This window comes from Myotis lucifugus, unplaced genomic scaffold (genome assembly GCF_000147115.1).
Source record: "Myotis lucifugus unplaced genomic scaffold, Myoluc2.0 scaffold_37, whole genome shotgun sequence".
Classification (NCBI taxonomy): Eukaryota; Metazoa; Chordata; class Mammalia; order Chiroptera; family Vespertilionidae; genus Myotis; species Myotis lucifugus.
The window spans coordinates 4,048,047-4,060,471 of record NW_005871085.1 but is presented as its reverse complement, the minus strand read 5'-3'; the positions used below and the strand labels follow the sequence as shown (position 1 = coordinate 4,060,471).

Below are 12,425 nucleotides of genomic sequence, written 5' to 3'. Positions count from 1 at the left end.
CTGATCGCCCTGCGGCTCTGTGTGTGACAGGGTGCAGCTACCCCAACCCCCTGATCGGCCCTGCTCTGTGGGTGATAGAGGGAGGTGCCCCAACCCCCCCTCCCCCCACGGGCCCTGCTCTGTGTGTGACGGGGTAGAGCCATAACCTCCCCATAGGCCCTGCCCTGAGTGTGACAGTGGTGGCGCCCCAACCCCCTGGTCGGCCCTGCTCTGTGGGTGATAGAGGGTGGCGCCCCAACCCCCCTCCACGGGCCTTGCTCTGTGTGTGACGGGGGAGAGCCATAACCTCCCCATTGGCCCTGCCCTGAGTATGACAGGGTGCAGCACCCCAACCTCCTGATCCGCCCTGCTCTGTGTGTGACAGGGGGCGGTGCCCCAACTCCCCTATCAGCCCTACTCTGTGAGTGACAGGGGGGAGATCCTCAACCCCCTGATCGGCCCTGCTCTGTGCATGACAGGGGGGAGCTCCCCAACCCCCTGATCGACCCTGCTATGTGTGTGACAGGGTACAGAGCCCCAACCCCCCTGATGGGCCCTGCTCTGTGCATGACAGGGGGCAGCGCCCCAACCCCCTGATCGGCCCTACCCTGAGCATGACTGAGGGTGGCATCGCAACCTCCCGATCCGCCCTGTTCTGTGCATGACAGGGGGCGGTGCCGCAACCTCCCCATCGACTCTGCCTTGAGTGTGAGCGGGGGTGGCGCCCCAACCCCCCAATCGGCCCTACCCTGAGCATGACTGAGGGTGGCATTGCAACCTCCTGATCTGCCCTGCTCTGTGCATGACAGGGAGCAGCGCCCCAACTCCCCAATCGGCCCTGCTCTGAGCCTGACCAGGGACTGCACCTAGGGTTTGGGCCTGCCCTCTGCCACCCAGGTGCAGGCCTAAGCCAGCAGGTCGTTATCTCCCGAGGGGTCCCAGACTGCGAGAGGGCACAGGCCAGGCTGGGGGACCCCCTTTCCCTCCCCCCCGCCTGAATGCACAAATTTTTGTGCACGGGGCCTCTAGTCTTAATATATAAAGAGGTAATATGCAAATTAGGCCCAGAAGCCATAACAGGATGACCCTTTACAGGGTGGGCATGGCTTCAGGGCTGGGGACGGCACTCCAGGTCTAAGAGCCATTTGTCCCATCCAGGCAGACTCCTTCTGTGGCCCGCAGCCAAATCCCAAGGCAGACCTGGGGTTTGCTACTTTACTGGAGCTGCTCCCCACACCCCACCCCCTGCCCCAGGACCCCGCTGCCCACTGCAGGGCGCCCCGGCAGTGTCCTGACAGGCGGGCAGCCTGGGAGTGCCGGGAGAGCCCAGTGGAGCAGGCGCTGCAGGGAGCCAAGGAGGGGCAGGGCAAAGGAGCCAAGCTCCCTGGGGTCTGAGGAGAGCGCCTGAAGGAAAAGGAAGCTTCGGTGGGCGAAGCAGCTGGCCAGGAGCCACAGCCAGAGGGGCTGCAGGTGCACAGACAGGCCCCGCCTGAGGGGCGGCTCCCAAGTGCTGTGGCTTTGGTGAAGCAGCTGGCCAGGAGGCGGGCAGCCCAAGGGGCACAGAGCGCAGAGGCGGGGTTCGGCCGGAGCAGGGGGCCAGCGGGTGGCGATCTGCCTCACTGGAGGGAGCGAGGTTCTGCAATGGCCCCAAGATGTGGGAAACAAGAGGCTATTGACTGTCTGCATGGAAGGATGCCGGGGTGGGGGGCGTGGACCCGCAGCCCTGAGGCGGGGGTTGAGGGGCAGTGCCACCTCACTGCAGGGGTGCTGCGCTGCCAGTTACCCCACTATGGCAGTTCGGTGAAGCTCCCGGTGCTAACTGGGCCTCGCCATGGCCTGCGCACTTGAGAGACCGCCACTCCTGCTCCCGCCTTGGCCCAAAAGCAAGCCCATGCCTGCCCCGCCCGCAGTTCCTGCCCTGCCCCACTGCGGGCACATGCCTGAATGGTGAGTGCGAAGCCTACCACCTGCTCCCGAGAAGGGAGGGCAATAAAGAATGGGGGCGGGGAGCGGGGTAGAGGAAAGAATGTGGAGTATCCACGATGAAGAGTTGCTTGAGAACGAGGCTCAGAGCCTCATGGGGAGGTTTATTCTGTTTGCTCCAAAAGCGTAGGTGTGAGGGCTCCCTGCACACTGAGTCCAGTTCCACAGCCAACTGGAATTGGCCTTAGTTTCCTGGTCTGTAAAAATGGATTAAGCGTGTCCTAGTGCCTTCACTGAGCTTTGAGGGCCAATTGAAATACTATATAAAGAAAATGAGTGAAGAAGTGAGAAAGAAAAAGAAGGGCGAGCAACACAAAAGAAAGATTGGAAGGAACCTGTAAACCTATTGTCACTTAAATAGGGAATATATTCAACAGTGTTGTAATGACGGTATGATGCCAGGTGGGTACTGGAAATATTGGGGAACACTTTGTAAAGTATATGATTGTCTAACCACTATGCTGTACACCTGAAACTAATACAAAATAATATTGAATGTAAAGAAATGATAATAGGAATGAAATTTTTATAAATTTCAAAGTTTAAACAAAGGCTGTAAAGGAAGGAAAGGAGAGAATAAAAATGGTGTTTTTCATTTTACCACTTTATTGTCTTTTCAGTACATGAAAAAGACAGTTGTCTTTATACGGTGCTTGTATACTTTTCTAAGTCATTATCTCATTTGATATTCAGGGCAACTTAGACAAGATAATTATTTCCTCCACTATTCAAAGAAAGGAAATCTTGATGTCTGGACCCAATGATTCAATCATCAAGCCCTTATTGTAAAGCAGGGTTAGTGAAATTTTCTGTGAAGGGTCATATCTATATAATAAAATCCTTGGGGGGTGATCAGGCTGGCAGGGGAGTGGTTAGCAGCCAGTGGTCCCGGATTGTGAGAGGGATGTCCGAGTGCCGGCAGTCAGACATCCCCGGAAGGGTCCAAGATTGGAGAGTATGCAGGCTGGGTTGAGGAACTTCCCCCACACCTGTGCATGAATTTCATGCACCGGGCCACTAGTAATTATAATAATCTTGTATGAGGCTTAAATAACATAGAATTACAATCTCTAATAACCATAGTTTATAACTCCATGGAGTTAAACATTAATAAGGTGTTCCAGGTACTTTTTTTCTTACTCTAAATATTATTTATTGTGCATGTATCTTGTGAACTGATTTGATTATTTCTGTTTCATAAAAATAAACTTTGCACATATACCAATGTAACAATCCCAGAATATTCTACATTCTAGAGATTAGCAATTCCACAAAAGCAACTCTGAGAAGGTGATGATTTAGCTTGATTATATCCTGATCTTAATATTTTACAAGGGTATTTTTTTCACTAAGGAATAGAAATCTGGATTACAATGTTTGCTAACCAGTTTTTCTTTGTCTTTTTTTTCTTCACACCTTGCTGTATTATATCAACAGAGTGCTTTAAGATTTTGATCTTCAATTCAGTTATGCAACATTTTACCATCTCCCTTTGTTCTCTAAAAAGAGTGTCATAAAATACATTCCCTTGGAGGTGATATCTATATAGCATAACTTTTTTCTTTGTATTGCTACTCTGAGGGAACAGGGAAGGAAATGTGTCATCACACATTTGTTACTTTCAATTGCAACTTCAAATGTGGTATTTTACAAGAATTATTTATCCTTTTCCCCATCAAAGTTTCAAATCTCCCTAGTAGTGAGCTTGACATATACCTGAATCTCATTCCACTTTCCACTTTTCACTGTTACATAGATAGCTGGGATATTCTAATAAAATCTCCCAATATCTACAGCATATCAAAGAATGATAAACTAATAAAATGTCAGAGTGACATCATTTGGGTGATAAATATATACGAAAGTTATTTAAAAATACATCATATCACACAAAATGGTTTGCTTGAAATATTTTTGAAGAAATTGTTTATCATGCTAAAAATAAATCAGTTTTAATGTCAATACTCTTTATTTATAATTGACATTTACAATAATAAAATTTACTTCATTAATTTAATCATTACAATTAAAAAATCAAATGTTTTGGCCTGGCCAGTATGACTCAGTGGCTGAGCATCTACCCATAAATCAGGAGGTCACAGTTCAACTCCCTGTCATGGGCAGAGATCAATGATTCTCTCTCATCATTGATGTCTCCTCCTCTCTCTCCCTCCCTTCCTCCTCCAAATCAACAAAAATCTATTTTAAAAAATCAAATTTTTGAAAACAAATAAAAAATGGGAGAATTCTGTGTTTTGGGTAAAGCACAATATGTAGTTTCTTCATCTGTAAAATGAGACTACTATGCACTTCACATTTTGTGAAGGCTGAACAGTCAGTGTATGTAAAGCACACAGCAGCTGTGCACATGCAGTTCTCTCTTCTCTTACTTTCTCAGCACACAAAGATTGTTTCATTTGGAAAGAGGTCATGAAGCTTTGTGACCTATGGAGTCATCAAATGCCCTTTTGGAGTTCACAATCTTTGAGAGAACAGACTTGTTGGAAGACAAAACAATCCAACTTATATTATTTATAAAAGGATGTTGAAATAAATGGAAGCAGAATGTAGCTTCTCAGAAGAGATGGCATGAAATCTGTATGTTTAAAGGTAAATTGAGTTTTTCGGGTTGAGAATATTATTTGTTAAATATTCCAAATAATTGTTGGTAGATAAATATAGATTTTTAATAGATGATAGATAGATAGATAGATGATAGATAGATGTATAGATGTTGCAGCACATATACTGTTATCAGAGAGTTGTTTATGGTAGTCAGATTTCCCCATACTAACAATCCCATTTACCATTGCACCAAAAAAATTAAGCTACCTAGGAATAAACTTAACTAAAGAGGTAAAAGACCTCTACTCAGAAAACTACAGGACGTTGAAAAAAGAGATAGAGGAAGACATAAAGAAATGGAAGAACATACCATGTTCTTGGATTGGGAGAATCAACATCATTAAAATGTCCATACTACCCAAAGCAATCTATAAATTCAACGCACTTCCCATTAAAATACCAATGGCATACTTCACAGATCTAGAACGAACGCTCCAAAAATTCATCTGGAATAAAAAAAAGACCCCGAATAGCTGCAGCAATCCTGAGAAAGAAAAAAGTAGGTGGGATCTCAATACCAGATATCAAGCTGTATTACAAAGCCACTGTTCTCAAAACTGCCTGGTACTGGCACAAGAACAGACATATAGATCAATGGAATAGAATAGAGAGCCCAGAAATCGGCCCGAACCAATATGCTCAATTAGTATTTGACAAAGGAGGCAAGAACATACAATGGAGCCAAAATAGCCTCTTCAATAAATGATGTTGGGAAAATTGGACAGATACATGTAAGAAAATGAAACTAGACCACCAACTTACACCATACACAAAAATAAACTCAAAATGAATAAAGGACTTAAATGTACAACGGGAAACCATAAAAATTCTAGAAGAATCCAAAGGCAACAAAATCTCAAGACATATGCCGAAGCAATTTCTTCACTGATACAGCTCCTAGGGCACTTGAAACTAAGGAGAAAATGAACAAATGGGACTACATCAAAATAAAAAGCTTCTGCACAGCAAAAGAAACCATCGACAAAACAACAAGAAAGCCCACTGCATGGGAGAACATATTTGCCAGTGTCATATCTGATAAGGGCCTAATCTCCAAAATTTATAGGGAACGCATACAACTCAACAAAAGGAAGATAAACAATCCAATCAAAAAATGGGCAAAGGATCTTAATAGACACCTTTCAAAAGAGGACATTCAGAAAGCCAAGAGACATATGAAAACATGCTCAAAGTCACTAATCATCCGAGAGATGCAAATCAAAACAACAATGAGGTACCATCTCACACCTGTCAGAATGGCTATCATCAACAAATCAACAAACGACAAGTGCTGGAGAGGATGTGGAGAAAAAGGAACACTCGTGCACTGCTGGTGGGAATGCAGACTGGTGCAGCCACTATGGAAGACAGTATGGAGTTTCCTCAAAAAACTAAAAATGGAACTCCCATTTGACTCTGTGATCCCACTTCTAGGAATTTATCCCAAGAAATCAGAAACACCAATCAGAAAGGATATATGTACCCATATCTTCATAGCAGCACAATTCACCCTAGCTAAGATCTGGAAACAGCCTAAGTGCCCATCAGTAGATGAGTGGATTTGAAAACTGTGGTACATCTACACGATGGAATATTATGCTGCTGTAAAAAAGAAGGAACTCTTACCATTTGCAACGGCATGGATGGAACTGGAGAGCATTATGCTAAGTGAAATAAGCCAGTCAATGAAGGAAAAATGCCACATGATCTCACTCATTCATGGATAATAAAGACCATTATAAACTTGTGAACAATAATAGATACAGAGTGCCTCAAACAGATTGTCAAACTGCAGCGGGATGGCCAGGGAGGGTTGAGGGGCAGGAAGGAGGGGGGTAAGAGATCAACTGAAGGACTTGTATGCATGCATATAAGCATAACCAACGGACATAAGACACCGGGGGGTAGGGGAGGCCAGGGGATTGTCAAGGGCGGGGGGAAAAAAGGAGACATGTAATACTCTTTGTAATACTTTAAGCAATAAAACAATAAAAAAAGAGATTTCCCCATACTGTTGGAAAAAGAATGCCATCTTATACATTCTTACATATTGCTACTTTCTAGTTAACTCTGATTGGGTTGTCTTCTCGGCTCATTTGTTTGTTAAGATTTGAGGGTTGGGTTTGTAACTGGAGATGCAAATATATGTAATGGGCTTTGTTTGGCGCCAGTTCAGTAATAGATTTGAAAAATCCCTCCCAAATAATAAAGTGATCCTTTTGTTTATCTTGTCATTGTCTTATGTAAATAATTCCCAGCAACTGCAAGTGAAAGAAAGGTATTGCTAATTCTCAGATACTATCATAATAAGGTACATGATATACTATAATTACAGTTCTAAATAGCATCTAAGTAGATAGGCAAAATGATAGCTTTCAATAGTTGTGAAACTGAATAGGAAATAAAATAAGTAAAATTATGATTTTAGATTTTTTTCATTAATTTTTCAAAGATCCATAACTCAAACATATTTTGAATCATGGGTTTAAAGCCAACCTATAGGTGACATCAACAATTATGTTTTGTAAATGAGTGTCTGGACTTCATAATTTTGAATAAAATGTCCATAAGATCTGAAGGAATGTATCTTTTCCCTTGGTGCACAAGCAACTATCACCATGAGTAGTGGCAGACACACACCATCAGTACAGCCTAAAACTCTGGGCCTCTAACAGTTCAGGGAACAGAATCTGCAGACTTTTAGATGTCACCTGAACTCAGATTCCTCTTCCTGTTGTTGCTTTAAAGGTCACTCAGCTTTATGAAAATACCTCCTAGTGAAGAGGGTACCAGCCAAAGAAAAGATGACCTAAAAAAATCTCACTTTTCTAGTTTCACTTACCTTTATCCCGCAGACGCCAGTAGACAGGAAAGATGCTAGCATGCATCAGGAATGGTAAACACTCAAACACAATTTTTAAAAAAATGTGCCAGTTTTTTTGTATATCTGAAAAAGAGTCAAAGAGAGAATTAAGAAGGAGGAATTTAGGGATACAGTGGAATAACAACAATGTATCCCTGGATACAGGGAAAATTTTTAAAGGTCTCAATGCTATGTCTACTTAGAGTTATTCAACCTCTGTCAGAGCTCAGGCATTTAGGCTAGGGACAGAGCAGGGTTAGGAAGAATGACCTCTTCTTACTTCTCCCCATTTTGTGCAGCATGTAATCAGCCTGGAAATAAGATCTAGAAAGAGTAGGGCCCTGGTCACTATAATCGGTAAATACTTAAGGGCCTAAAGTTTATGGGAGCAACAAAATACTAGTGTTGGGAAACTCTGTGTTAGTTCAGACAACAAAAGTGTCCTGGAAGCCAAGAATTTTATAAATGTAAAGGCCTTAAGTTATAATGCAAGGCTCTTCTCCACAGCATCCCTGCTATTCAGACAATCTTTACTTCAATATTATTTTCTAGGGAGCTTACTGAAATGTGAGAAATATCATTTCAAGGCTGGAAAACACTTCTTATTAAACTACTAGAGATCCAGTGCATGAATTTGTGCACCAGTGGGGTCCTTCGGCCTGGCCTGTGGGATCGGGCCAAAACTGGCTCTCTGACATACCCTGAGGGGTCCCGGATTGTGAGAAGGCACAGGCCAGGCTGAAGGACCCCACCAGTGCACAGTTGGGGCCAGAGAGGGATGCAGGAGGTTGGCCAGCCAGGGAGGGACCATGGGAGGCCTCCAGGATATGTCTGGCCCATCTTGCTCAGTCCCAATTGGCCCAGACCCCAGCAGCAAGCTAACCTACTGGTTGGAGCGTCTGCCCCCTGGTGATCAGTGCATGTCATAGTGAGCGGTTGAGCGGCCTTAGCATATCATTAGCATATTACACTTTGATTGGTTGAACAGATGACTGGACGACTGGAAACAGCATATTTGGCTTTTATTATATAGAATAATTTCCTATATCAAGCTATATAAAGAAAATTTTCATTTGCTGATTCATAACTTTCCTAGAGGAAAATGACAAGATTGTTGAGTAATTCTAAGACATATATTACAAAGAAAATAACTATAAATACTTGACTTAGAACAGAGAAAATCAGAAAGGAATGTGGTTTTTGTTTCTATTTTGTACAGAATCCCAAACAAGATGAACCTAAAGAGGCCCACACCAAGACACATTTCAATTAAAATGCAAAAGGTTAAAGACAAAGAGAATATCTTAAAAGCAGCAAAAGAAAAGTAGTAAGTTACCTACAAGGGAGCTTCCATAAGACATTCAGATGATTTCTCAAAAGAAACTTTGCAGGCCAGGAGGGATTGGCAAGAAATATTCAAAGCGAGACTCAAAAAAGATGGCGGCTGGCATGACAGAAATGAGGGAGAGGAAGTGTGTGAGTAAGGGGATGAAAGGAGAGTGTGTGGGTGTGTGTGGTGTGTGTGTGAGTGAGTGAGGGAGAGTTAAATCCAGCAGGAGCAGCAGGGGCTGGCAGACCAGGCCCTTTTGGACAGAGAGAGACTACCACCACTGCGGGCACTCCCCGGACTGTGGGACTCGGGCACGGAACCCACACCATTTTGAAGGGGAGAATGGCCACTTCTAGGAACTCATCAGCACCACCACCCAGACAGGCCTTGGACACTGCCCATGACCCAGCAGGCACTCCAGCCAAAATCCTGCTGCCCCACCTGCAGACCCACGGACCCTAGGACCTCCACCTCTAAGGGTGCACCACTCCTGCAGCAGTAAGTGCAACTTCCCCCTTCCCCAGCCACAGACCTCTGGATACCATAGACATGTGTCTCCAGTACACAGGCCTCCTGGGCACACCACTCCATAGGCAGCTCTTGGGAGCCACTGTGAGCCCCTGCTGGGTGTGATTTTGTACAGACAAGGGTGAGCTGCCCCGCAGTAGAAATTATGAATTCCCTCTTCCTGAATGACTGCCCACAGACACCCCAGCTGTGCAACTTCAGCACCAGGGCCCCTCAGAGTGCATCAGAGCTCTGCGCTGGCAAACGCACTGCCACAGTCGCACATTTCCAGTGAGCAGGCCCCCTGAGCCATCGACCCACAGAGCACTCTTGGGAGCAGCTGTGAGCCCCCACTGGGTGTGATCTTGGACAAACAGGAATGCACTCACCTGGCAGTTGAAATTCTGAATTCACTCATCCTGGATACCTGCCCACAGACACCTCAATTGCACGGTTTCAGTGTCAGGGATCATCAGAGTGCTTCAGTCTGCTGTGCTGGCAAACACACTGTGGGTGCCCCTGTGAGCCACCACTGGGCGCATGCATATCCAACCACGGAGGCAGCAGCAAAAGCTGAGTCTGCTCACAACTACAGAACTCTGGATACCACAGTTACGCCTTTCTAGAGTGCAGGCCTTCTGAGCCCCACCACCCAAACAGATGGCTCCTGGGTACCACTCTGAGTCCCCACTGGGCACGTGCGATTTCAATCAAGGGCACAAGACAGCAAAAATTGGGTCACCCCCCCTCCATGGCTGCTGACTTCTAGACACGACAGTAGTGCCTTTCCAGCTCGCAGGCCTACATCAAGAGAACCCAAATAGCTCAAGTAAGGAGCTACGCTAGATTACCAAGCCCAGGTGCCCTTAGAGATCACACTGGTAGCACCATCCCCAAAAGAACCAGAGTAGCAAAGCAATTGGATCTACAATTAAAACGTTACCGCAAAAGATGGGAAGACAAAAAAGCAATCCCCAAAGGAAAGAAAAAGACAAATCACCAGAAAGGGAGTTAAATGAACTGGAGGCTAGTAACATGTCAGAGAAAGAATTCAGAGTAATGGTTATAAGGATGCTCAAATGGCTTGATGACAAATACACACAACTCAATGACAAATACACACAACTCAATGAGAATTACAAGGAGCTGACTGAGAATGTCACCAACATGAAAAGGAACCAAGACGAAATGAAGAACAACATAGCTGCAATAAAGAACACAATGGAAGGCTTAAACAGTAGACTAGAAGAGGCTGAGGACCACATCAGCGAATTAGAAGACAAGGTAAAAAAAACACACAAACACAGCAGCAACTGAAAAGAAATTTTAAAAGCAAAAGGAGAGCCTAAGGGAGCTTTGGGACAACACAAAACGAAGCAACATTCGCATAATAGGAGTACCAGGAGAGGAAGAGAAGCAAGGAATAGAAAACCTGTTTAAAGAAATAAACAGGTTTATTTAAAGAAATAATGGCAAGAAAAAAACTACACAAGTCCAAGAAGCACATAGAGTCCCAAACAAGATGAACCCTAAAAGACTGAAACCAAGACACATCATAATTAAATTGGCAAACACCAACGACAAAGTAAGAATCTTAAAGGCTGCCAGAGAGAGACAGAAAGTTACCTACAAGGGATCTCCTATTAGAATATCAACTGATTCATCAACGGAAACACACCAGGCCAGAATGGAATGGAATGAAATATACAAAGTGATGCAAAGCAAGAGACTGAATCCAAGAATACTATACCCAGCAAAGCTATCATTCAAAATCGAAGGTGGAATCAGGAGCTTCACAGACAAAACAGGGCTAAGAGAGTTTGTTACCACCAAGCCAACAATGCAAGAAATGCTAAAGGGACTTCTGTAAAAAGAAGAAACAGAAAGGCAAGAAAAAACACAAACATTAAGAATAAAAATGGACAGCCAGTTGGCCTGGAGGTCAAGTAGTAATTACCTACAACAATCAAGGCTTGACTACAACAAGACTGCTCACAGAGACCACAAGGGGGTGCACCAAGAGTGTCTACCTCAGGTAATTAGGACACTTAACACGGAAAGCCACTCTATCGACACAGCAAAGCATAAAAAAATGCCGAGACAAAGAAACAGGCCACAAAGGACAGAACTGGTGGAAAGCAGGCTACTGGATATAAAATTCAAAACCACACTTTTGAGGTCTCTCAAGAGGCTTCTAGAGTCTGTCGATAAACTTGATGAGATGTAGAGGAAATCTAATGAGACCCTCGATGGTGTGATAAAGGACCAATTAGAAAGTAAGCATACACTGACTGAAATAAAGAATATTATACAGACTCCCAACAGCAGACCAGAGGAGCGCAAGAATCAAGTTAAAGATTTGAAATGCGAGGAAGCAAAAAGCACCCAACCAGAAAAGCAAAATGAAAAAAGAATCCGAAAGTGCAAAGATAGTGTAAGGAGCCTCTGGGACAGCTACAAGCATACCAACATCAGAATTATAGGGGTGCCAGAAGATGAGAGAGAGCAAGATATTGAAAACCTATTTGAAGAAATAATGACAGAAAACTTCCCCTACTTGGTGAAAGAAATAGACTTACAAGTCCAGGAAGCGCAGAGAACCCCAAACAAAAGGAATCCAAAGAGGACCACACCAAGACACATCATAATTAAAATGCCAAGAGCAAAAGACAAAGGGAGAATCTTAAAAGCAGCAAGAGAAAGAAACTCAGTTACCTACAAGGGAATACCCATACGACTGTCAGCTGATTTCTCAACAGAAAATTTGCAGGCAAGAAGGGAGTGGCAAGAAATATTCAAAGTGATGAATACCAAGAACCTACAACCAAGATTACTTTATCCAGCAAAGCTATCATTCAGAATTGAAGGTCAGATAAAGAGCTTCACAGATAAGGAAAAGCTAAAGGAGTTCATCACCACCAAACCAGTATTATATGAAATGCTGAAAGGTGTCCTTTAAGAAGAGGAAGAAGAAGAAAAAGGTAAAGATACAAATTATGAACAACAAATACGCATCTATCAACAAGTGAATCTAAGAATCAAGTGAATAAACAATCTGATGAACAGAATGAACTAGTGTTTATAATAGAATCAGGGACATAGAAAGGGAATGGACTGACTATGCTTGGGGGGGAAAGG

General features: G+C 44.0%; 1 protein-coding gene across 2 annotated transcripts in view; it reads right to left on the bottom strand.

The window, feature by feature from the left end:
• Window positions 1-12,425, bottom strand: part of LOC102423460 (selection and upkeep of intraepithelial T-cells protein 10-like) — a 31,130-nt gene that overhangs the window by 6,523 nt on the left and 12,182 nt on the right. For both annotated transcript variants that reach the window (XM_023752668.1, XM_023752669.1), the window contains one exon: window positions 7,430-7,534. In XM_023752668.1, the coding sequence (XP_023608436.1) occupies window positions 7,430-7,534 (105 nt within the window). The remainder of the gene's footprint in view (window positions 1-7,429; window positions 7,535-12,425) is intronic.